Genomic DNA, 27,714 nt, shown 5'->3' with positions numbered 1-27,714 from the left:
ATATTAGACGAAACTTCTGATATGGATGGTGGAGATGGAGTTACTAATATCGTCTATAAGGAAATCTTCAAGGATGTTCGAACAACTAAGGTTATAACTACACTTTATATAATGCAACTATATCAAACTTATTTCGTTTACTTGAAATCTCTTATTACTTGCAGTGAAAGCAAGCGGCACCCGTACGACTTTGATGGTTCGTCAACAACATCGTTCCCAAAACTACCATCACTATTATTTTGATACTCTGCACTCTCTTTTCAGTTTTTACATTTCATGCACACACAACTTTTATTTTATAGTTATACAAATCTCGGATTAATGGCAACATAATTATTAAATTTTCTATGAAATTTACTAAAACCGGTAAAAACCTAACTAATATATAAACTTTAATATAACACAAACTATACCCATTCCAAAATTTGTTAAATTTTACATCCCGCCCGAAGGGCGGGCCGACCCTAGTTATATTATAAAGATGTGTTGAAAATAGTTTTACTACAGTGGAGCCAGAAATCGATTCCTTTTTGTCGTGCCCATCTCCGGTTATTCTTATCTTCCATGCTATTTCAAAGTAATAAATAGCTTAGAATTTCTTTAATCAATAATACCAGTTTTAACTTTCAAATGGAATAATTTAAATATATAGTTTAATACTCTTCAATTTTATTTGATTATTAACAAAGCAACAATAATACCTTTTATTAATCTGGGGGCTTTCGAGATTTATGAAAATGATCCAAACTAAATTTTCAAAAAAGAGGTAAAATCTACGGATGGAATGAGGTCTAAAACATGATTCTATATCCGCGTGACTATATATGTTTAGTGTCATGAGAATGATTCGAACCCAGATCACTTAGTATATATATGCTTCTTTTAAGTTGAAAGTGCTAAATAGATATAATTTTGAAAGTTAATTTATTATAATAGACAAAATATTTAGATGCAGTAACTTGGATAAAATAAAAAAAAGAAATATCAAAATTTAGTTAACATAGATCTATAGAATTTTCTTTTAATTGTTTATACAAATAATTTGAATTACATGATAATCCCTCTTTTTCATAATAGATGGAGTTTTGGCTCTTTATACACATATTAAGAAATTTATTTAAAAAAAATATTGAAAATATAATTTTAAACTATTTTATTTGATTATAAAATAATAAAAAATACAATTGACTATACAGTTTTTGATAAAGTTTAAATTAACTAGACATGAGAAATATTATCTATTGTAAAACAACATTAATCACCTAAAACATCATTTATATTGAAACAAAATAAGTATAAAATAATAAGATATATAAAAATAATAGTTTTTTTTTATTTTAAGTATAAATAATATATGAAAGCTAAACAATCTTGTTGTAAACAAAAAAATATCATTTCAGAATATAAGGACTGGACATGTTATGCAATATATGCAATAAAAATGAATTATAAATTTGGGTTTATTCATACTTGGTCATGATCAATTAATTAAAAAAGTCCATAACAAACTCTTGCAAGAATACAATCAAAGCTTGGAAAGTGATGTTCACAAATACTACTGTGGGAACCGAAATTCGCACTGTCGATTTCCGTTTAAATAAGGAAACTAGGAAAACCCTAATTTCCCAGAGGACCCGAATATCTGCTAATACCACACGTCAAGCAATCAGAACACGAGAATAACAACGATAAAAATAAGAAATCGAAAAAGAGAGCAAAGAAGATCTTATTCTGAATTTGCGTATGAGCGTTTACAACAAAGTATAGACCTGGGCTCGAGAGCTGTCGGCGAGATTCCTAGTTCTAGCAACCCTAAGACGGCTAAACCTAATTGAGTCGCAGCTCGAAATAACAAAAACGGAAAAATGCCTAAATCGCTCTAAGTGCTAAGTTTTCTCTGAGAATCCTCTCTCCATGCTCCTCGCCTAGGACTCCTTATATACTAGCTCCAAGGTCGGTTTACGCTTTTACTCTCCTGCCCTTAAGCCGTCATAGCATAAAATGGAGATATTCCATTTTTCCCGATCTTCACAATTATCTTCAAAACTTCCGTATTTATCCGCGGAAACTTGACATTTATCCTCCCTTGTGGACCAAGCGTAAACCGTGTTGTGGTTTACGGGCTTTTGGTTAAGAAATCGTAGGATGGGCCTCGAGTCGTGTTTTAGGTTCCTTTGGGCCGTCTTACGACTCGAAGCGTTTACTACGATTTATTTCGATAAAGAACGAACTTTCCGCGGTATTAATCCGCGAAGTTTGATCGATGATTTAGAATAGCGGAAAAAACTAGACTGAGCTCGCTACGGTCTTCGGGAGATAGCATCGAAGGTTTGACGAGAATGCATGGACTGGTGTCGTTTCGATGTTTCGGAAGAGCTCGGTCACTACGTAACGACCGAGCTTTGGCTCGAGCTCGGTCGCTACGTAGCGACCGAGCTTTGGCTTGACCTCGGTCGCTACGTAGCGACCGAGCGGGACGAGCGCTCGGTCGCTACGTAGCGACCAAGCTTTGGCTCGAGCTCGGTCGCTACGTAGCGACCAAGCTTTGGCTCGAGCTCGGTCGCTACGTAGCGACCGAGCGGGACGAGTGCTCGGTTGCTACGTAGCGACCGAGCTTTGGCTCGAGCTCGGTCGCTACGTAGCGACCGAGCGGGACGAGCGCTCGGTCGCTGCGTAGCGACCGAGCGGGTTGGATGCTCGGTCGCTATGTAGCGACCAAGCTCGGCTCGGACTTGGTTGCTTCGTAGTGACCGGACAACGTGTATGTGCGGTAGTTACGCAATGACCGAGCTTTGTTCGTTTGCCTTGAGCCTTTCAAGATACTTTTTTCGTAAAAACTTCGTTTTTACGAAAATTGCATTTTTCTTTTTACTATCTTTTTCGGAAATACAATTTCCGAGGATTTTCGGGTTTTAATTCCGTCGTGACCGTTTTTGATCCCAACAACTACATTTTGCTATCGAAGTCGGAGAAGCAATCAGTGTGCAGACGTGTTAGCACAAAGACTGCTATTCAATCTCCTCTTCAAATTTTGTATCTTACTCATGTCCTGAGTTTCTTAAACAGCTTGTAATACTAGCTTATAATTAAATAAAAACTTTGGCAGGTAAAAAAACTCAATGGTCGTCCATAGTTATATAAAAACTTTGGTACACATGAAGAAGCAAGAAAAACAAACTTAATGAGGGTCGACGCAAAATTAAAAACTTTGTGCACATAAAGAAGTAAGAAAAAAAAACTTAATGGACGTCGATGCAAAGTTAAAAACGTTGTGCACATAAAGAAGTAAGAAAAACATCTAATTATCCTATTTGCTTAATTGGATTCGGATACGGGCTTGGGTGGGTTAAACTTTTAAAAATTTGACTGGGCACCAAATTTTGAGTAATCTAATAACACCCCAAATGATTGAATTCGACATATTTTTAGGAGTTGACTTGATGTCGTTGTTGACATATTTTAATAGTTTGAACGGTTTTTTTTTTTTAACATAATAGTTTGACTGGTTTTCGATACACTATTCATTAGTGTTCAGTGTACCTACGAAACTTTTTTCCAAAAAACAAACGTAATGGATGTCGTGTGCACATAAAAAGTAAGAAAAAAAAACCAAAATAAAAGGACGTCGATAAAAATTAAATAGTTTGTGAACAAACAAAAAAACAAGAAAAAAACAAACTTATATAATGGACGTCGATGGTTATATAAAAACGTGAACTTTGTGCCCATGGAGAAGTTAACGGGTCCTTTTGTCAGAAAAATAAAAGAAGAAGTCAGAAATAAAAAAAAAAACAAAATACAATGAGAAATGAGTCCTATATATAGATGCATTACATCACTTTCCATTAATTGAACAGCTCTTCCATCCCTCTTAAATCCAACATCAGATGACGCCCTTCTATCCATGTCAGGACCCTCAAGTTTTCATAAATTATCGGGGAGAGGAGCTCCGTTACAGGTTCGTCAGCCACCTAGTTGCTGCCTTTGAGAGGGACGAGATCAACTTCTTCATAGACAAGAACGAGCTCAGAGGCACAGACCTAAGAAATCTTTTTGCGAGGATCCACGAGTCAAGGATTGCACTGGTCATCTTCTCTAATAGGTCTACATTCTTTCCCCTTCTTAATTATTCAATGTATAGTAATATACTTAGTTAGCTATAACATCCTGGTTAAAGAATCCTAATCATCGTCGTGATGATAGGTATGCGGAGTCGTCGTGGTGCATGAATGAGTTGGCGAAGATCAAAGAACTTGCGGATAAAGAAAAGCTCCACGTTGTACCAATCTTTTACAAGCTGAAGGTAGGTGATGTGAGAGGACAGACAGGTAAGTTCGGTACGAAATTCTGGAACCTTGCGAGAGCTTCTACTGGAGATCAGATCAAGACATGGAAGGAAGCCTTAGAGTGTATCTCTGACAAGATGGGCCTGTCGCTGAAAGACCAGAGGTATTTTTCCACTCATAATTCAGTCCTATTTTTTTTTAACACCAATTCAGTCCTATATTCCTAATTAAAACCACCGGGAAATTACTTTGTTAAATTTTTAATGTGAGGATATTTTGTGAGTAAAGATATAATTTTTTTTTTTGGCAGCTCCGAAGCTGATTTTGTCAAGGAAATTGTTACGGAGGTTAGGAGAGTTGTAGCAGCAATGGGACTCGAGGAAGGAAGAGATCATAATGTCAACCATTCTGGGAATAAAAAGAGAGGCTGGGAATTTCAATTTTGACAGATAGCTTTTTATCTATGATATATACTCCTTTAGTTTCAAATAAAATGTTTTTGTAACATAAAATTTTTGTTGTAAAATAAATGTCATTTTATGAATTTAATACAGTTTTTTTCTAATAATTTGTTTCTTTATCCCCTAATTAAGTCAAGGTAAACAATAAATGTTATAAAATTTTAATAGTCAACAAAGATAAAACTGAACATTTAACTAATTTCTTAATTTGTGTGAAAAACTCTAAAACAACATTTGATTTGAAATGGAGGGAGTAGTATATACCCTTTTGTCGAAAATATGTAGTTTTATTGAAACTATGCCCTTTTTCTATATACACCTAATTTCTTGAGAATTAAAATATCTTGCTTTCAAAGATTTACTAAGTTTAGCATTCCCGTGACAAGCCGATCATTGCATCCTCTCTATCAGTCACTGTCAGGAAGCAGAGCACAACGACATCCTCACCAGATGGAACAGTTTCTGTAACATTGGTCATGACTAAGGTGGATGCAAAGTGATCTGATTTTAAGTCATGCTCTGTTATGTTCAAGTATAAGAAGCCATACTCTGTTTTTGCCCAGATCTGTTTTTCTTTTAAAAACATCGCAAGTATTTCTTTCTTTTGTTAATTAGTTAATCAATATCACATTTCAACAGAACAAATAACAAAATAATTCGTTCAATTTAGCTGTGTAAGCTCTCTAATTGAATCATAGACATGAGATAAAACATCTCTTCGCGGATAGAAGTAATGGTGTCGAATATCTTCTCAATCACCTAGAATTTCGTAGGCCACAGAAATTTCCAGTGAACAGTTCTTATTGACCAACAACCAATACATTTTATCTATAGGATACGTTTATAATACGAGATTATTTGTAAATAAGGAAGTAATGTTGCGCCTTGGAGAGTTAGAACTTTATCTTCTCAGCCGGGTATTAACTCGCTACAAGATCAAGTGAATTAGCTAACTAGAAATTACCGGTTAGTTTCTCTTAAATTGGTAAAACGTAAAAACAGAAAGGAATGAAAATGAATGACTAATAGTATATTGATTAGTGGTGACTATAGTCTATGTTGAAAGACGCACGAGCGATAAACTTTTGCAAAGAAGGAAACTTTTGACTCACGTGATGGAAGTGGGTGGATAGCCGGAAATCGAAAGTTTGAGTAGATAAGACTGATTTTCGTGTACACATGCAAATTCATGCATGCATAAGTCCACTGTCGAGGAACCTAGGGTGAGCGCCGCCATCCCAAAGAGAGAGAGAGAAAAAGTTTTCTCTCGAGGGTCTCTCCCCCAATCTTCTCTAACCCTAGCGCCGCCATCAGATCTTGATTCCGCTCCGGTGCTCGGGGGCTCCGGCCTTCGTCCGGCGCTCACGTTAGCCCCGACGCCGGAGGCTCCTCTCCTCTTCTTTCTCCTCGTTTTCCTTTTGCTCCTCCGCTGCTCTCGTCTTCCCTATCGCCTTGCTTGTTTCTCTGTGTTTGAAGCTTTCCTGGAGGCACCTTCGCTCGAGAGAAGCTCTGTGTCTGGTGTGAGTCCTTTAGTCATGGATCTACGGCGCGATGGGTTCTGGCGGCACTGTCGGAGGAGTCGGCGTTTTAGGGTTTTGGAGGCGGTCCCTTAAGCCGCTTCTAGAGTTTGGCTGCGCGTGGAGGCGTGAGCCGGGCCTCTGTTCAGATCTGATCTCCGGTTTCCTAGATCTGAGGTCTTTCGGTCTGTAATGTTGCGGCGAAGGCTGCGGTTCGATTACCCTTTCCTCGGTGTCCTGGTAAAGGTGAGCTCTGTTTGTCTTCGCCAATGGGGTATCGGAGCTCCCTCTAGCTCGGTTGCGAGCTTAACCGAAGGCGGTGGTGTGTAACTCTTCTTAAGGTGGTGGCTCGTGGTAGGTCCAGAGGCGTGGTGTTGGTGTTGGTCGTCTATGGTCACTCCAAGACGTCGCTGCGACCTCCCTCCTTTTCGGCTTGTTCTCTTCCCGGCTCGTGGTTCAGAACCGATCTTTGAAGCTTTGTCGACCGGTTTCTTTGGTCTTTGCTCGTGTGCTTTTTGGTTCGATTGCTCCGTTGTCACCGGTCGCAATCTGTGACATTGTAAGCTTACCGGTCTTAGGTTTTCTAAGACGGCGTTTGGCGATGATGCTCAAGGCTCCGTGTGGTCTGCGGGTCTTCTTGGTATCGTCGGTGGCTCCATCCGGTGTTGCGCACATCCCAGTGCTGTGGCTTCCCCTTGGTTGCTCATGGTAGTGTCGGTAGCACTAATGCTTCTTGCAGGTCTTCGAGCAGTTCAGGTTCTCGTGCAGCGGTCAACTTGTTCCCGACTTCTTGCTTACCGATCTTGGTTTGGAGGTCATCGTGTCTCTAAGCCATTGGCCGGTCGAGGCGCTTTTGAAGATTGTATAGAGGGACTTAGAGCAATTTTCAATGGTATGTGTTCTATCTCCCTTCTTCATCTGTGTCTGTGCGTATTGACGGTGACGGTTATAAGATCTCGAAAAGTTCATCGAGAGCTAGCTACCCCGTAGACGTCACGGAAATTCCCGGCATCCGAGGCAACGAGGTGAACCTCACGTTCCCGTGGTCAACGTCGAAGGGGAGAACAGCTTTAGATTCCTAAGGATTTTAAAATCAACTTAGCGAAATGTGCCGGGTTTAGTGGGCGGGCGAAGCTCGGTTGTAATACATTGATTTAGGAGCTTTTGTTCTGATCGAACTTGTAACCTGAACTGATTGTCCGGTTTACCGGAAGATTTTAATATAAGTAATTTAAAAAAAAAAAAAAAAAAAAAAGTCCACTGTCAAGTCACTCATTTGTATTATTGTATATGTTCTCGTCCTTTCCTTGTCCGCGCACCGCGTGACATGCTAACATTCAAAAGTACATCTGATGAAATTGTAGTTTCACTTTATACTGCAATATGAAATCTACTCTTTGTTTCATAAAAAGTTATTTTTTTTTTGTTTTTTCTGTTAAACAAAAAGATCACTTTAGAATTATTAAATAAGTAGTTTTTTTTAAAACCTTAAACAAACAAAAAGAAGACTGTAGTGTTGTAGTTTTTTTTAGAAAGCATTAAATTACTTAAAGACTTATTAGAAAACAAATGATGTAAAAATGTTGTATGCATTAACTTTTAAAATAAAGCTGCATCATAATTTGTTAGAATTAGTGATTTAAAAAAATAATTAAACTAAAGAAGTAAGTTAACGTTCAACTAATCATCACTAATATTATTTGATTTCATACGTGTCACATTCACGTTAATTCTTACAACGATTAATTGCAATATTACTTTTAATGAATTAAAAATATTATACATAATTGTAATTATTTTAATTTTCTATTTTATTTAATAATTTAGATCAATTAGATTTATAATTTTCTATTTTATTTAATAATTTAGATCAATTAGATTTATAATTTTCAATATGATTTTAAAGTAAAATTTACAATAAAATAAACATTTATAAATTTTTTTTAAAAATATATATATATATAGTATGATTTCATAAAAAAGAAATTTTAACAAAACAAATATTTATAGTAAAATATTATTCCTTTGAAACATAATCTTAAATAACATATATATATATATATTCGGAATGTAATAAAAATATTGTCTTTATATCAAGCCCTTTTAGATGATTAAAATAATTGAAGTAACAAAAACCAAAATATATTTAATGAATAAAAACGTTTAGAATTAATATTACCAAAATAATTGAAGTTTTAGAATTAATATTACCAATATAAATAGTATAACTCAATATACTATTATTAAACTATAAAGATTATACCATAGCATTATCACAATTTTTTTCTTTTGCTTAACTTTCTGTTTGATTTTTTTTTTTTTTTTCATTTGTACTACCTAATATACTCATAAGAATACTCAAACATAATCTGATTTTTTATTTTTTTAGTACTATTTAATCCAATTTGTATTCTATACATCTATAATATAAAGTACTTTGAAATAACAAAATATTTAAATTTTGTAAATATTGATATTTGTTCATAAGATTTTAAATATATTGGTTATAGTCGTTTATTCAGTTTCGTACTGATCATCACTTTATTTTTTTTCTAACCGCATTTTAAAATCAACATCAAATATACAAAAAGGTGAAAATATATTCATACATCTAAGGTGAAAAGTCAAACTCATGAAATTAATAAAATTAATCCGATAAAATGAGTGACTAAACCAATTCAAACTATTATACACATAATTAAAGTCTAATACTTATTTTATAATAATATTTTATTTAGTTTGATTTTATAGTAATGATTTTTTTGTTTAATACTATTTAATCCAATTTGTATTCTATACATCTATAATATAAAGTACTTTGAAATAACAAAATATTTAAATTTTGTAAATATTGATATTTGTTCATAAGATTTTAAATTATATTGGTTATAGTCGTTTATTCAGTTTCGTACTGATCATCACTTTATTTTATTCCTAACCGCATTTTAAAATCAACATCAAATATACAAAATGGTGAAAATATATTCACACATCTAAGGTGAAAAGTGAAACTCATGAAACTAATAAAATTAATCCGATAAAATGAGTGACTGAACCAATTCAAACTATTATACACATAATTAAAGTCTAATTATTATTTTATAGTAATATTTTATTTAGTTTATATCCAATAGCTATGTTTGAAATTAAGCTAGGATTGAGTCGGACGGTCATTAGGCCAACATTATCAGTTAGTCCGTTAAGGGTCCCTAAGGAGGGGGAGGGGCCACAAAACATCAGGACCGAGGAAAAAAGAAGAGAAAAAATCCTTAAATAAGGGACAAATGAGGTGAGTCCTTGTAAATCCTTGTACTATTCATTTGGGGACTTTCATCTGGGGACCTATTGATAATGTTGCCCTTATGGACTTAGGAATTGATATAAATGTTGAACATTAGTTGGAAATTAGTTTTAAGTGTTTAATTTTTTTTTATATATATATATATATACATAAAGCTACTTACAAATAAATTTAATTTGAATGACAATGTTTCAGAAGTGGGTTTGACTCCCGACCTTCTCATGATTCTTCTTCTACGCGTTTTTTAAATGAGTGGCATTAGTTTAGTAATCTTGTCTTCATTTTTTTAAAAGCAGTTCGGAGTTTTGCAACTATTTCTTGCGGCCCTCATACATTATCCTCTTATATATTAATTGAGAAGTCAATTAAGTGGATTTAGCTTATGTGTCATTCATATGTGAAGTTTAGATTTAATTCTTTTAATTTAATTGGTTGTTGATATCTGAATTTTTATTTATTTAATTAATTTTTTAATAAGGAAACTAATTCTAGAATTACCTAATCTAATTAAACATCTTAAATATATATTAACTAGGTAATAACCCGCGCCTTGCGCGGAATGTGATTATTAGTTTCGTTATTTTTAATAAAAAAGACATTAAATCTGTTTAATCTGGATATTGGTTAGGTTTTATGTTTTTATTTTATTTTTAATCTCCTAAAATATAACTATTATTTTAAATTAATATTCATTTTAGTTTATTCGGTTAAAATGTTTGATTTTTTGGTTTTTTCCGGTAAAAACCAAAAATTAATATTATTTGTTTCTTTTTCATATTATGAATTTTAGATAGTCTTCATGTCGAACCAATAATTTCATATTATAGTTTTTAAACATATAATAGTTTAAGAAAAAAAAATATTAAGACAAATCATTTCACTACAATTTGGTCGGTAGTGAAAGACGCATTAAGAAAAAATATTTCAACTTTCAAAAAAATTAGATACTTCAGTTGTGGTGAATATTTATTTATAAGATGTTCACATCAAGGTGCACATGTATGTAAAATACTTAGAGCACCCGCAATGGTGTTACCCAAAAGGGAATCCATAGAAAAAGTGTATTTTGATTTTTAAATATTATTTTTTTTTTTTTTTAGATTAAAAAAAAATAATATCAACCAATCGCGGATCGCCACATGTCGTGGGGACCCGCAAATAGTGCAAGGATTCACTAAGAAAGAGTCCTTATTTAAGGATTTTAAGGATTGAATCCTTAACTTTTGATGGGTTCCACTGATTATTTAATTTTTTTTTTTAAGGATTCTCCCTTAAGGATTTCCATTGCGGGTGCTCACATCAAGGTGCAGATGCATGTTTATGTAAAAAGTATATAAAAATAGTTGAAAAATATATAAAGATATTGTTAATTAATATTAAATGACATTTTTGTTCAAAATAATACATAAAAGATAAAACTAAAACTAATTTAAACTAAAAAAGACCTTGACATTAGTCATTTTTCATATAAAGAAAATAAAATTATATCCGTAAATAGGGATGAACACATATCAAATATTTGGGTATTTGGAAGCATTCTTGTCGATTCGATCTTTAGCCACCTAGATATCCAGTGACTCTGATATCCGAAATGTTTTAGAATTTTAAAAAATATATGATTTGATTCGTAAATAAAATAAAATTTTAAAAATAATTTAATAATAACATTTTATTACAAAAATAAAACATTATATAACCTTTTAAATTATAGTACCTAATATAATAAATTTAATTCATAAAAATATTGTAAAACTGATATAAAGTATAATATATATATAACATGTATATATAATTCTTTACATATATGTATATAAATGCATATAACATATCGAATTAGATATATGTTTCTAAAAATATTGGTATTTGTGATTTGCTTCTTTTTTGGATATTGTATTTTAGTATTTGATTTGTTTCGTAGAGTTTCAAATAACCAGATTTTTTTGGTTTAAATCAAAACGGATAACGAATCGAATCAAAATTTATGAATATTTTGCTCAACTTTATCCGTAAACAATAAAAATAATATATATAGTTTGGCTTTTGATTTGTTATCTATTTTTATTCGAACCGAAAAATCCAGAGTTTTATTGGAACTATGTATGTGAGTTTTATTAAAAAAAACACACAAAATACATAGTGTGAACACATTTATGATTATAGTGTGAATGCGTTAGCATATTTATTATCAAATCATTGTGAGGCTGCCACGTGTCTATTATAATGTGAATGCATTTATTACAATGGGATTAACATAATCACTACAAGAAAACGTATCTTTACCGAGGAAGTTTAACGAGGAAAAATAATCCTCGTAAAAAAACGTTGATTTTGCGAGGAAAGTACGTTGAGAAAGAAAAGCATCGTTATTTCGTCGTAAGTTAACGACAAAAAATATTCGTCGTAAAGACGATGTAAATTGACGTGGCTTTTACGAGGAAATAGTTTTTCCTCGTAAAATCCACGTAAATTTCGCGAGTGCTTTACGACGAAATATTTTACGTGTACTTAACGAGGAAATTTTGAATCCACCAACTTGGTAGGTGGCTCACGTTTTTTTTTTGGCCATACAATTAATTTTCGTCGTAATTTCATAGTAAAATTACAACTACCAGATTCGAAATTTTCTATAAATATGGATGTTGGAACATCATTTTAAACACACCAACAACAAAAAACGTGAAAGAAAAAAAAATGGCTGGCTCTGGGACTATTTACGAGTTGCGGAATTGGATGTATATGCATAGAGATGCTAACGGGAGAGTGACGAAAGAATACCTTGCGGGGCTGGAGACATTTATGCACCAAGCAGATTCAACACCGCTCGCCCAAGAAAGTGGTAAGATGTTCTGTCCTTGTCGGAAATGCAACAATTCGAAATTGGCAAACCGTGAAAATGTTTGGAAGCATTTAATAAATAGAGGTTTCACGCCAAATTACTATATCTGGTTTCAACATGGGGAAGGTTATAATTATGATCAGAATGAAGCTAGTAGTAGTAATAGCAATTTTCAGGAAGAACCGGTTAATCATCATTTGCATAATGAACATAGTTACCATCAGGAGGAGATGGTAGATTATGATAGGGTTCATGATATGGTAGCTGATGCATTCGTAGCTCATGATGAAGATGAAGAACCTAATATAGATGCAAAAAAGTTTTACGGAATGTTAAACGCGGCGAATCAACCACTTTACAGTGGTTGTAGAGAAGGTCTCTCTAAATTGTCGTTGGCTGCTAGAATGATGAATATTAAAACTGATCACAATCTACCTGAAAGTTGCATGAACGAATGGGCGGACTTGTTTAAAGAGTATTTGCCGGAAGACAATGTGTCTGCTGATTCTTATTATGAGATTCAGAAATTAGTTTATAGTCTTGGGTTGCCTTCGGAGATGATAGATGTCTGCATCGACAACTGCATGATCTATTGGGGAGATGATGAGAAGCTAGAAGTATGTCGATTCTGCAAGAAGCCACGATTCAAGCCGCAAGGACGGGGACGTAATAGGGTACCGTACCAAAGGATGTGGTACCTACCAATTACAGACAGATTGAAAAGATTGTATCAATCAGAGCAGACTGCTGCAAAGATGAGATGGCATGCCGAGCATACTCAGACGGATGGTGAGATGACTCATCCATCAGATGCAAGAGCCTGGAAACATTTCAACAAAGTACATCCGGATTTTGCTAGCAATAGCCGGAATGTGTATCTCGGATTATGCACAGATGGATTTAGTCCGTTCGGAATGTCAGGGAGACAATATTCATTGTGGCCAGTCTTTCTTACGCCATACAACCTGCCACCGGAGATGTGCATGCAACGGGAGTTGCTATTCTTGACGATATTGATACCTGGTCCGAACCATCCAAAAAGGTCCCTGGATGTTTTCCTACAACCACTGATAAAAGAGTTGAAGGATTTGTGGTCAACAGGGGTGAGGACGTATGACTGTTCAACGAAGACGAATTTTACGATGCGAGCTATGCTTTTGTGGACCATAAGTGACTTTCCTGCATATGGGATGTTGTCTGGATGGACTACACATGGGAGATTAGCTTGTCCATATTGTAATGGAACGACAGATGCGTTTCAACTGAAGAATGGTAGGAAGACAAGTTGGTTTGATTGTCATCGTCGATTTCTTCCCATTGGCCATCCTTACCGAAGAAACAAGAATTTGTTTAGGCACAAAAGGGTTGTGAGAGACACTTCTCCACCATATCTAACTGGAGAACAAATTGAAGCACAAATCGACTACTACGGAGCTAACGAAACAGTTCGTTGGGGTGGTAATTGGCATGTCCCTCGTAATATGCCTGATTCTTACGGTGTTCATCACAACTGGCACAAGAAGAGTATATTTTGGGAGTTGCCATATTGGAAGGATCTTCTTCTGCGCCACAACCTCGATGTGATGCATATAGAGAAGAATTTCTTTGAGAACATCATGAATACAATATTGAATGTCCCAGGGAAGACAAAAGACAACATAAAATCGAGGTTGGACTTGCCGGATATTTGCTCAAGAAGCGAGTTACATATTAAAAGCAATGGACAAGTTCCTGTTCCGATATTCAGACTGTCTTCAGAAAAAAAGTCGGTGTTGTTCAACTGGGTGGCATCAGAAGTGAAGTTCCCCGATGGGTATGTTTCAAATCTCTCTAGATGTGTTGAAAAGGGTCAAAAGTTCTCTGGGATGAAGAGTCATGATTGTCATGTCTTTATGCAACGACTACTGCCCTTTGCATTTGCGGAGCTACTTCCAACAAACGTACATGAAGCACTTGCAGGTTCGTAGTGTTTTATATCACAATAATTTTATAACGGTCTAGTTTGCAAAATAATATACGACTAACAATGTGTTTAATTGTTTTTGGAATATAAAAGGCATTGGAGCATTTTTCAGGGATCTGAGCACACGCACTCTTAAAGAAGAAGTTGTAGAACAGCTTCAGGAGAACATTCCCATCTTATTGTGCAACTTGGAGAAGATATTTCCTCCTGGATTTTTTGACGTCATGGAGCATCTAGCTGTCCACCTCCCATATGAAGCATTGCTTCGTGGACCTGTACATTACGGATGGATGTATCAGTATGAGCGAGCCATGAAATATTTGAAGGGAAAAGCAAAGAACCTCGCCAAAGTTGAAGGTTCTATAATTGCTGGAAGTTTGACGGAAGAAGTTTCTCACTTCACATCGTACTACTTTGCGTCAAAAGTACGTACCCGTAGAAGAGCTCCAAGAAGATATGATGATGGTGGAGTTGCGCCAACATATGCAGTTGCTGGTGTTCCAGACATCTTTAGCCAGATTGGACGACTCGGTGGGAAGTCTAAAGAGGTTTGGTGGTCGAGTGAACAAGACGCTCATAGTGCACACACCTATATTCTACTCAATTGCGAGGATCCATTGATGCGTTATTTTGAAAGGTAACATATATGGACACTTCAAAACACATATAATTAATTATATAATTGCAAGAGATTCATTCCTATGAAATGTGATTAATTTTACAGCCTATTTGTTTCTCAAGTCGAAGAAACATTTCCTGGTATATCCACAAGTGACGTAGACAAAAGGAAAGATCAGCACTTCATTAAGTGGTTGCGGAATCAGGTATTATAACTCAAACTATTTTTTCATACATGATTTGTATTTTAATGTTCTCTTTATTTTTGCAGGTTGATTATGACGACGATGCAGATTATCCTAAGTGGTTACACGAAGTAATTCAATCTCCACTTGTAAAGGTCACCACATCACAGATGTATTTCACACGAGGCTACACTTTTCACACATATGAGTATGGTAGACAGCGGGCGACCAGTAACTATGGAATATGTGTGAAAGGGGAAACAGATTTCTACGGGATCTTGACGGAGATTATTGAAGTCGAATTTCCAGGGATACTGAAGCTGAAATGCGTCATCTTCAAATGTGAATGGTTCGACCCCGTCGTCAACAGAGGTGTTCGGTCTAACAAATTTGGTGTAGTTGATGTCAACGGTGGACGTCGGTACAACAAATTCGAGCCTTTCATCTTAGCTTCACAAGCAGACCAAGTTAGCTTCCTTCCATACCCTCGGATGAGAGATTCGGGTATAAATTGGTTAGCAGTGATCAAAGTTACACCTCGAGGACGAATCATCAGTGGAGAAGAACCACCATTGCAAGAAGAACAGATAAATGAAGTCGAGGAACCTGAACAAGAAGTTGATGACATCCTTCTCATTGATCCGCATAATCACGAATACGAAGATCTTACCGATGATGCCACAGACGAAGCTGTAGAAGACGAGTTTAATGAAAATGATGATATTTCTAGTGATGACGAGAATGTCGATGTATCCGATTGATGTATTTGATTTTGTGTAGTTTGTTTTATGAATAAGGTAATGTGAGAGTTTGTTTTATGAATAAGGTAATGTGGGAGTTTGTTTTATGAATAAGAAATTGTGGGAGTTTGTTTTATAAATAAGTAAATGTGGGAATTGTGGTTTGGAATGAAAATAAAGATGGGGTTTGGAATATATGAAGTAGAAGATAAGGAATATGGGTTTTGGGGTTTGGGGTTTCGGATTTTAGGGATTTAAAGGTACTGCTCGTTAATTCCTCGTAACCTGACGTCGAATGTACGACGTAATCCTCGTTTATTCCACGTAGGACAGAATCGTCGTAAAGACCTCGTAATGTAAATTGACGTAAATGCCACGTAAAGTAAATGACGAAGGAGGAACTCGTTTATTCCACGTAGGAAAGAATCGTCGTAAACACCTCGTAAGGTAAATTGACGTAAATACCACGTAAAGTAAATGACGAAGAAGGCACTCTTTAATTCCACGTAGGATGATTTCGTCGTAAACACCTCGTAAGGCCACGAGGACTTTACGACGAAATTAAAAAAGCGGGGCACGCTAATTCCACGTAAGCCAAAATCGTCGTAAAAGAGTCGTAAACTAACGACGATATTACGACGAAAATATTAAAAATACTAAAAAAAAGAAGAGAAGAAAGATGCTTGAATCACATTTGGCGAGACTTACGTAAGTCTCGACCACATGAGTTCCAAATATCTTCTTCTCTTCTTTTTTTTTCCAAATTTTCTAAATTGGTGAAAAGCGGGACTTGCTACTTCCTCATAGTATAAAAACTAGAAAAAAAGAAAAAAAGAAAGATACTGGAATTATATGTGGCGAGACTTAAGTCTCACCCACATAAATTCTAATATCTTTTTTCTTCTTTTTTTTTTCAAATATTTCTAATTTGAAAAGTATTTTGGTGAGGAGTGTGATTTGAGATAGGGTGTGTTTTGTGAGTTTGTGTGTGTGGTTTGAGAAGGAAAGTTGTGGGTATTTATAGAAAATAAAGGCTCGCTAATTCCTCGTAACTGGTTAACTCGTTAATTCCACGTAACCCTTTTCGTCGTAAAAACGTCGTTAACGAAAACGCGGGCCTTTGTATTTCGTCGCTATTTCGTCGTAACTGAAAACGCGGGCCTCTGTAATTCCTCGTAAACTTACGAGGAATTACGAGGACAAGTAATCTTATATATATCCCGAGCGAGCTCGCTCCGTCTTTCCTCTCTACTTCCTCTCCACTTCCTCCCTAATTCGTAGCAATGGTAAGTCTCTCTAATTCCTCTCTAGTTTGATTAGTTTAGGATAGATTAGGTGGTTAGTATAGGGAATTTAGATAGGTTTACGGATCTTATGTTATTTAGTGTTGATTAGGTGGATAATGTTGGGAAGTATATGTTCACGAAAATTTAAAAAATTAAATTTTTTTCTCAGGTTCGAAAAGGTAGACTTACTGCCCATTACAGAGAGATGTTCGGTGAGCCGGGTAGTCGTTTAGACCCGTCGTCTTCTTCAGCTCCCGGTTCTTCGGGTCAGGAGACTGTCCCCGAGACTCAGTACACTCAGAGAGTCATTGGATCTCCTTCTTCTAGTGCACCATCGGTTCTTCACGTGCCTCCCCAGATGCCTCCTCCTCCTCCTGTGCCTCCTACGATGCCGGCACCTCCGATGCCCGCGGGCGAGATTCATCCCGATTTGATGGTGCCTCCGAGTGCTCCTTACTCGCAGTACACCGTAGAGGACATTCTCCGTCTGCCAGGCAGAGAAGGTTTACCAGTCATCGACCCCGACCGACCGGACGGAACTTTATGGTATGTTTCATTATTTTTTTATTCTTTTTAAATTCTTTTATAACTTTAAAAATAATTTATATTTTAAATTTGTATTTTTCAGGTGGGGGATTGACGGATGTCTTGCATCGGACGTAACCGACACGATAAAAGGTTACTTCTCCATGGCACATCCGAACTGGAAAATGACGCCCCACTACGTCAGAAAGACGTGGTTCAAAATTTACGCTGTAAGTTCTATTAATTAAATATATATCTTTAAATTTTTTTATTATTTATATATATATTTTTTCTGAAAAACTAATTATAAATTATTTTTTCCAACAGCAAAAATATAATTGGGCCTTGGGGATCACTGAGAGGGTGAGAAAGAAGTTTGAAGCGAAGGCGAAAGTTCGCTTGTTGGACACGGTCTCCAACTGGAAGGGTGACTGGATCGTGAAGGGGTATGAGCGTGGCAAACCCGCTGAGCTCACCACGGATGTCTGGGATGGCCTCATCCGATATTGGCGTCTTCCTGATTCCATTAGAATCGCCCAGTCTTGCTCTAACTCCCGTAACACAGTCGATGAGCACGGGAACGGGCCGATGCTTCACACTACGGGCCAAAAACCCCACGCCGGTGTCCGTTTGGAAATGGTAATTAAAAATTTAATTATATTAAATTTTTAGTATATTTTTATATATATTCTAATTAACAACTTTCTTAAATGTTTTTTTAGGCCAAAGAGACGGGAGAATTCCCGTCTCTTATGCAACTTTACGAGAGGACCCACAAGAACAAGGCGGGCCGATTTATAGATGGCAAGTCCGAGCAAATCTACAACGATTTGGCTGCTCGGGTTGAAGAACGCCAGACCCAGCTGACCCAACAGTCCACCGATGGATTACCCGTCACCTTATCCACACCTGAAGTGGATAAGCTTTACGAGGAGGTAAATTTTCTAAAATTTTAATTTTTTAAATATTCATTTAATTTAACTTTAAATTTTTACTAACAAAATTTATTTTTTGTTTTTAAGGTTGTCCCTAAAAAAAAGGGACGGACGTTGGGGATTGGTTCCGTCAACGATGTTCCGAGAGCGACATCGTCTTATGTTCAGCGACGGGATGAGGAAGTCTCTCAGCTGCGTAGGGAGTCCGAAGAGCTGCGTAGAGAGTCTACTCAGCTGCGTATAGAGTCTACTCAGCTCCGATCTCGTATGGGTGGACTCGAGGGCTTCTTGGACGTTGTAGCGGCCACAAATCCGGAATGGGCGACTTTGTTGAGGACCATGCGACAACAAAATCCTATCCCAGGCCAGTCACCGACCGACGACTCACATGCCGAGGCGGATGTTCAGGCGAGGAGTGATGAATTCTACGAGGCGATTAATTAACGACCACCCTTAGTTCTTTTTAATTTCGGTTATTGTATTATGAATTCAAAACTTATTTCTATATAAAATATTTTGGTTTTGATTTTTTTAGAATTTTAATTTTATTAATAATTTAAATTATTTATAATTATATTTATAATTATAATTTTTTATATTTCTATAAAATAATGAAACGAAGTAAATTCGTAGCTAATTTTGCGGCTTCTTTACGTGGAAGCTTAACGTGGTTTTTACGAGGAAACATTTACATGGAAATAACGTGGAAATCTATCAAGGTTTTTACGTTTTCTTTACGTGGAAAGCTCTCAAGGTATTTACGTTAATTTTACGAGTATTTATTTACGTGGGTTTTACGAGGAAAGCTTTTCGTGGTATTTACGAGGAAACTTAGCGACGTCCTTACGTGGAATCTTTACGTGGTCTTTACGACGAAATATCCTCCTTCGCTTTTACGACGAAATTATTTCCTCGCTAACTTACGACGAATTAGCGAGGATATATGCGTTACGACAAACGTATAACGACGAAACGCGTTTCCTCGCTAATTCGTCGTAACACTGCTTTTACGACGAAGTAACGAGGAAAACTGCCCTCGTAAAACTTGTGTTTTCTTGTAGTGAATTTGTTTATAGAAACAATTAAATGTCATAGATTTCATTATAGAAAACTAAATATGCATATAAATACATAATATATATTATAGAAATAATTATATAAACAATTTTAAAACGCATTTCATTATTTTTTTGGTTAACCAATTATGAATTTTATATAATTACGTTAAACACTAAATCAAAAATGTGTGAGAAAGACTGGTATAGAAAGTGGAAAAAGTAATAAAAACTTTGTAACTATTTTGCTACTAAGTAAAATAAAAACAAAATAAAGTGAAAAATAAAATACTTTTTTGTTCATTAATCTTCAGTTTTTTCACTAATCACAAAATATGTCATAAAAAGATATCTGAAAAGTTAGATTAAAATTTATAGAATTATCACTATATTTCAAAACTCTTCTTAGATTATATAATACCAAAACTTTTGATTTCTAAATTATTTATAGTTAAAAGGTTATATTTAATAGTTATGAATAATTTTCAAAATTACAAAATTATAAACATAATATATAATTTTCATACAATGTTTATACCCGAAATCGCAGATAACCACCTAGACAAAATACTTGATTAGTAATTACTTGTATAAATAGATATGATACTTGGTTAGTAAGTACTTGTATAAATAGATATGATACATGTCCAATTTAGTAGTCTCTATTTTGATTTTAAAGATTTTGGAGAGATATTTGAACTTTCATACAACACGAAATATTTGGTTAGTAAGTACTTTATCAGAGTTTGTATCATTGTATTGTTTTCAGATTTAATAGGTTAAGTGATCAATGTCGGTGAGCTTAAATCACTTAGTCAATATTTATACGGAATATATGTAAAGTCAATATTTATACGGAATATATGTAAAGACGATAAGTTTTAAACTTTGTGATACAAGTTAAGGTTTTTATTGGTCATGTAAATATATGATTTAATTGGTCAAGTTATAAATCAAAATATCATGTTGTTTACCCTTTAAATTGCAGTGATTTTATCTTAAATTGTTGTATTTGTGGTAATCACATTCACTGTTTTTATGCGTGAAAAAAACACTGATTTTTTGAAGATTGTTGTAAACATTGATTTTTAATGCATGAATCAAAATATTACTATATATTTTACACTTTTCCATATTTTATGCTTTATCTACTAATATCTGGATGTAAATGACTTTTGTTTAGATATCACTCATAGTCGAAACCTTTAAAATTTATTATAGTTTGATTGATTAATAATTTTTAAATTATTTTAACTAAATTATAAAAAAGGTAAATTTAGAACCAATTAAATAATTTTCCAAATGATCCAAATAATATCAAACATAATGATATATAAGCAAAAAATAATTATCATTCAAAATCCATAAGATTATCAATTAATTTCATATATATACAGAATAAAAACGATGTTAATATGGATACCCTAAATAAAATGAATTTTTGTTACATTAAAATTTCATATGTTTACACTTAACATTATATTTTCAAATAAAATTAACATTTAATTTTGAACAATAAAAATATATTTAGTTTCATGAAAATATAATATTTTTGTTTTTATAAAGTATTCCTACCTCGTCCTGAGACTTATTATCCGAGATCCGGATACGATCCGAGATCCGAGTCGGATCCGCTCCGAAAATCCGAATATCTAGAAGGATCGAATCCGGATCTGGATACTAAAATGTTGGATCCGTCAAAATCGGATTTGGATCCCGATATCTTGATTCTCCGGATACCTGGATCCATAAATTTTTATTGATAATATCTATATATAAAAACAAATTTTATTTATTATATTTTCATTTTTATATTAGTATATATAAAATTAATAGAAATTTTGTAATAGTATACATAGAATAATTAAAACATTATGTACATTTTTATTTCTAAAATATTGTTAATGTTTTATATATATTAACATTATTTTTTATTTAATTTAAAGATCCAAATCCGGATATTCACCGGATATTATATTTTTAGAAGGATATCCTACACCCGGATATCCGAGAACCCTGGATCCGGATAAGAAAAATAAAATCATGGATCCGTCGGATAAGGATCTAGATCCGTAAAATGCTTCAGAAACCCAATCCGTCCTAGGCCTATTCGTACCCGCAAAATTGCGGGCCACCACCTAGTTTCCCTTATTTCATCATCATTTTGCAATTTCTTCTTTTTTTAATACTTTAACCTTGTAGAGATATGATATAACATCCAATTATAAAATTTAAAACCTCTAAAGTTGTTTTGATTTTTCTGATTTTAATGGCAAACTAGAGACTAACACATGCATTCACATGAGTGTATGTTTTAATAGAATAAATATATGAAATGCTTCATAACACAAAAATGTATGGTTGTATAAACATGCAACTGTATACTAAAGTAAAATTTAAAATCATATTCCCAAAACTCCACTCCTCAACTCTACATGCATCTTTGATCAACACTTTAGTATATTTTTCTATTTGATTCTCAAAACAACTTTAGTATGTTTTCCGTTTGATTATTGTCTGGACCCCGGAATAAATTGAATTCAGTTGTACAACACCTGGATGTGGAGTGAGAAAACATGTAGAAAGAGCAGCAAATGTCCTAAAATCTGTTGTAACAACATATGAAGGGAAACATAACCACGTTCCAGCTTCTAGAACCAGCAGCCATCAGTTAAGACCAAACAACAATCTGTCAACGGTTAACTTGAACCAACAACAGACAGTTGCCCGTCTAAGGCTTAAAGAAGAGTAAATCACTTGAGAAAAGAAGAATACTTGTGCCGTTTTATTTTTGGTTAATGAACTTGAAGATGCAAGTGAAGCTTGTAGATGTCAATGGTCTTCCGTGACTAACTAGACAATGAAGTCACTGATGCTGGATGCATTAGTCGTTACTATATAAGGCATGCGCAGTGGTGGGTTACCATGTGGATGCAAGATATGCTGAGATGGAGAAGGATAAACTGAGGGTTTATGTCTTGACGTAGTCGTTGAAGTAGTTGCTGAGGCAGTGTGTGTCAGAGAGTGAACCAGGAGGCATGCGGAGTGGTAGAGACCATGTGGACGCAAGATGCTAAGCTGGCGTGGAATAAACTTGAGGAGTAAGTTTATACCGTGGATAAAAGGCAAGAGATAAACTTGGGGAACAAGTTTATGCCTTGAGAAATAAGTACATTTCAAGAAAAGGAAAGTGTACTTATTGATATGGAAGTTGTCCATATTCATGTTGCCTTGGAGACTAGGGTTTCAGGAACGTGGAGATCACTATAAAAGAGCTATGGAGTCGTCTGTATTCCATAAGACACTGGCTATTATTATAGAGGAAGGGTGAAAATCCCTTAGGGGTGTTCTTGGGTCGTGCTGAAGCAGATGCTGAAGTACTGACGGGAAAGAGACATGTTTGGGTAGATTAGGAATCTGTCAGTAACGTGTGTTAGGGTGTTAACATTGACGTGTAAAAGCTGATAAGCAAGTCTTGTAATAGATTGTTTAGGCGATTTCTAATAAAACATAGTTGGTTGCTTGTATCTATTTTGTCTCTTGATTTATCTTCTGCATTACTCAATTGTGGTGTCATCTTTGCACTAACATAACTTGTTTGGCTTTACATTACCACATGTTTCTACAAATAGAAATTTGTCTTTGTAGTAAGTTTCTTCTTGTAATAACTATGTTTGTAAGAAAATAAAATCTTTCATTGAAGATGATTAAATCCTTACAAAAAACTTTCAATAACCACGCGTTTAGATCATCCACACACATTACAATAGCTTGGACATGTCCAGTTCAGTCAAACACTTAAAACAAGATTCAACACAAACACTGACCATTAACTCCTCATCATCCGTTGTAAGCTACACACACCACGTGAGGAACTTTACCATCACCAAAAGGCAAACTCACATACTCTCTCGCAAACTCCTCAGCTATCTCCCGAGCAAGTTCACCCTGAACAGCTTTACAATATATATACATCACAGTGGTCCCCGCCAAATTGTACATCATCGAAACCGTTAGTAACGCAGACGTGACCACGATCTGGGCAACGAAGACAGCGTTTGTCCACAGTTTCCCGCCATTTCCAATGTCGGAAGCGGTTACGTTGCTGATCCAGACAAGACTCGATTGAGCTATGCTGAAGACGACGATCATAGAAAGAGAAACGCTTTCCATGCCTTTGACCAAGCTTCCACTTCTCTTCAACGGCGTCAATCCATAAGATGACTCAACAACAACGACGACCCACGCAACGATCCAATTCACATAGAGCTTTATCACGATCGCAATAAAGATGAGTATTACAACCGCGGAGAGTGCTTCGAAGTAAGTCGAAGCGTAACTGACTTCGAGACCTGGGACGATGAGCTCGATCACTCGAGTCAACGAGAAGGCTGCAAGCGCTAGAATGAGTAAGATCGCGAAGACGATGGAGTTGGAGGAGACGAGGGTAGCGAGGAGGGGGAGGAACGAGGTGAAGCTTGATTTCACGGCGGAGATGAGTTTCACGGGCCTTCCGTAGAAGCCTTGGAAGACACTGTAGGTGATTGATCCGATGGATAAGAGGTTGAAGACGGTGACGAAGACGATGTAAGCGATCAGAAGGAGGAGGACGGTGTTGGGATCGATATCGTTGTGGGATTTGAGGAGGGAGAAGGTGGTGTGAGAAGGGGAGGATTGGTTGATGATGAGGCGGGAGATGGAGGGGTAGACGGTGATGGAGAAGGAGATGGGGAGGAGGAAGAGGAGGGAGAGAGCTAGGAGGTGGCGTGAGTGGGCGTTTATTATCCGTTTTGATTCTGTTAAGACCACCCAGAGGTTGACCGTTGGAGGAAGAGGAGATGGTGTCGCCATTGAAGCGCGTGGAGAACACGAAGTTGGAAAGAACTTTAAAGAAGAGTCGAAACTATGAGTAATGACCAAGACTACTTTCTTCAAGATAACTATAAGGAAGGAAGGATTAGTGTTTTTAAAATTGGACCCAGTTGATCCGATCACGAAGCCGAGTTATGTTTTAAGTAGAACTGGATAAAAGGTCATTATAATTATCAAAAATCTATTAATCAAATCAACAAAATACTAGCTAATATTTGCAATGTTTTATGTATATGATATTTATTTATGTTTTATTTGTGTTCCATATTTATTAATATTGTTTTTAAACTTATATGTAGATAAAATTTGTGAAGTATTGAACCATATTGAATTGTGATTCAAATAGTTATTCGATTCAGTTTTTGGATCAAAGTTTAAGAACATTGGTACGGACAGGATAGAGCCGAGTCAAGTTGGGTTGGGTTGGGTGGAGTCATACATTTTTTTTCGAATGAAAAGTCTTCTCTGAGAACAAGGCATGAAGTCGCACTGGGTTTTTTTTTGTCTTCCTTCATATGGGTAATGCACACCCCATATCCGCTCTAAATGATGCATTAAAGATCTAGGAAAGTAAATTAAGCAATTGGCAACGCATTTCTTTAATGACATTATTGACTATAAACTCACAAAAGGTTTGCTTTTTTGGCTAAATTGTAATCTAGCATGGTCTTCTTGCTTATTTATTGAGGATTCTATTGGTTTCCTGCAAACTTCAATGTAGCTCAAATCTCAATCTAATCGCAAACAATTGTGAACTCGATAAAGTAAACGACACAGGTGGTATGTTTTGTTAATCTGGTGTTCACAGCACTCCTCCGACGTGGAGAAGCCACTATACTCACTGGAGAGAGAATTAGGTCTCAACCTTTCCAATAGATAAACTTAGAAGAGTACAATCACATGGGACCTTCTTCCAGAGACGGAGATAGAAAATTTATTTGTTGGGGACATAAGTAAAATTGGTCATGGATTAAGAGTATATTTGCTAAAAAAGAATGGGGCATATTGAATTTATTCAATGATTTACATGAAATGTTAAAAAGTTGTTGGGGGCAAAGGCCCCCCTCTCACACAACGGGAGCCACTGCCTTCTTCGGTTCTTCCTCTCTATCTCTGTTACAATCAGAGTATGATTTAGGAAGAAAAAACAAGAGGATGAGCTTAGCTAGATACACAGAGAAACTCTTTCCCTCACTAGCTCTCTCTCACTCACGATCTCTCTCTCTCTCTCTCCTGAGCACGAGCTCTTTCTCTCCTCACCGTTCTGTTACAGACCTCTCGACGTGGTAACTCTAGTCGATGAAGATGACGACTTGGATCAGATATTTTCAGCTCACTAGGTCAATTACTCTTTTGCCCTTACTTCATTTAACCAAAGATTCCAACTCACGTGCTTTCTTAATGACAACTTAAAGCTTCAGTGAAACCTTCTCTTCAGCTTAGACACTTTATGAGACTTGGCATTTTCAAGAGATCAGATGACACGAACCAACACTATTCATTACAAGTTTATAATCCAAATCTCTAGTTGAAAAACAAGAGATCATCACAAAAGGTTTCATTTGTATACTCATAGCTATATTATATATAGTTAATGGTATTTGCTCAGCACTGTATGTGTGTGTCTACTGCGTATATGAGCTTCCTTTTATCAAAGAAAGTTTTCAATTGCCAGCATTGCAGACCAGCCACAAACAAACCTGGAGCGACATGAAACTAAACCACGCCATTTGTGGATCCAATTCTTTCTTGCATTTTTTTTTGTGTGGATCCAATCCTTTCTTGCATTTATTCCTCCCTAATGCCTCCAAAGAAACAGAAGCTTAATCATGGCCACGATCTTGGCAAAATTCTCATATAGCATCTCACTCACTTGTCAGTTGTCACTGAATGTTATCTAGTCATTGCCTTTCCCTTTCTGCTTTCAGCAAAATTAGCTTTATTTAGACTAACTAATAGTTTGACCAAAAAAAAAAAAAAAAATTTAGACTAACTAATAGTGTTAGGCTTTGTTTTGTAAAAAATACTTGTTTTCTTTAGAGTTCAGAGGCAATAGAGAAAACAATTGTAAGGACTAGGCAATAGAGAAAACAATTGTTTACGAAAAATACTTGTTTTCTTTAGAGTTTAGACTAACTAATAACTAATAGTGGATTATTTCTCCTAAACAATTGTAATCATCATGCGCTCTTTAGTAAGGACTAGGCCTCCGAGTTCTCAGTTTCTTCGGTTAGTCATTGATCAATTAGTTTGGATTTCCGTTAGTTCGGTTTGGTCAAATTCCGGGCCGGAGTGAACTGAAAAGAAATTCGATTCGGTCGGTATTAGCAATATACTGTTACAAAAAAAAAGGTTATAACTCATTGAAGAATCGTATTGTAAATAAATGTTATCACTTAAAATTAGAAAGATGGACAATTATATGCCATATAGGCAACAATACTGTTAGAAAGGGAAATAATGTAAAGTTGGAGAAATAGGTGATTGGTTAGAGGGTAGCTGTAGAAATTTTAATAGTATTGATTTTGTCTGTAAAATGTTTTTGAACATTGTTGTATATAAGAGGGTGTTATTGGATTATGTATTTATAAAGAGTTATCTAGATTTTGATTTTCTAATAATTGTAGTGTTATTCAGTCATGACTTTTCAAAAGTATAAGTCTGATGTTATTGGTTTATGGATTTGTAATAACTAATAAGTGGCTAAAATTTTATAAAAATCTGGAGTTATTAGATTTGATATTTTATGAAGTCAACAAAAATCTTGTGTTATTCAAAAGAAATGAAAGTAACTGATGTTGTCATGACTTAAAAGTCTATTGTTATTCGTTTATTGATTCTACATATTTTTCTTCACAAAATCCGTTTAGCAAAGTATTGCACATCGATGATGTATTCTCATATACTTTTTTATTATAATTTAACCACATATAAACAAGAAAAATTGGGCTGTATAACCTTCAAACAAATTATAATTCATTACATAACTAAAACCCCTAACTTTCATCTACAGTACATGTATTTTATGTAATAATGATATATTACCTTTCAATTCCACTTGTGTGACCTGCTGAGAGTTATTTATCAAAAGAAATATTAAATAAATAATTTAATAAATTGTGGTTATCATTCTT

The 27,714-nt window shown here is 35.2% G+C and overlaps 2 protein-coding genes across 2 annotated transcripts; one reads left to right on the top strand and one right to left on the bottom strand.

Moving 5' to 3' along the window:
- The first annotated feature begins 3,541 nt into the window (after positions 1-3,541).
- LOC106392816 (disease resistance protein RBA1-like) lies at positions 3,542-7,531 on the top strand. The gene is made up of 3 exons (XM_013833594.3): positions 3,542-4,102; positions 4,204-4,449; positions 4,597-7,531. The coding sequence occupies exons 1-3, from the start codon at positions 3,888-3,890 to the stop codon at positions 4,730-4,732; spliced, it is 597 nt and encodes a 198-aa protein (XP_013689048.2). The 5' UTR covers positions 3,542-3,887; the 3' UTR covers positions 4,733-7,531.
- Positions 7,532-23,385: 15,854 nt separating this feature from the next.
- LOC106394889 lies at positions 23,386-24,746 on the bottom strand. The gene has a single exon (XM_048744171.1). The coding sequence runs from the start codon at positions 24,557-24,559 to the stop codon at positions 23,549-23,551; it is 1,011 nt and encodes a 336-aa protein (XP_048600128.1). The 5' UTR covers positions 24,560-24,746; the 3' UTR covers positions 23,386-23,548.
- Between the last annotated feature and the right edge of the window lie 2,968 nt (positions 24,747-27,714).

Source organism: Brassica napus, chromosome A2 (assembly GCF_020379485.1).
Source record: "Brassica napus cultivar Da-Ae chromosome A2, Da-Ae, whole genome shotgun sequence".
NCBI classification, from domain to species: Eukaryota; Viridiplantae; Streptophyta; class Magnoliopsida; order Brassicales; family Brassicaceae; genus Brassica; species Brassica napus.
Note: the sequence above shows the minus strand (reverse complement) of the source record. Positions and strands in the feature narration are given on the sequence as shown.

Coding starts and splice junctions, on each gene's coding strand:
- LOC106394889 (XM_048744171.1), bottom strand. CDS start 24,559: ATGGCGACACCATCTCCTCTTCCTCCAACGGTCAACCTCTGGGTGGTC.
- LOC106392816 (XM_013833594.3), top strand. CDS start 3,888: ATGACGCCCTTCTATCCATGTCAGGACCCTCAAGTTTTCATAAATTAT. Junction 4,103..4,203: donor CTGGTCATCTTCTCTAATAG/GTCTACATTCTT, acceptor TCGTGATGATAG/GTATGCGGAGTCGTCGTGGT. Junction 4,450..4,596: donor CTGTCGCTGAAAGACCAGAG/GTATTTTTCCAC, acceptor TTTTTTTGGCAG/CTCCGAAGCTGATTTTGTCA.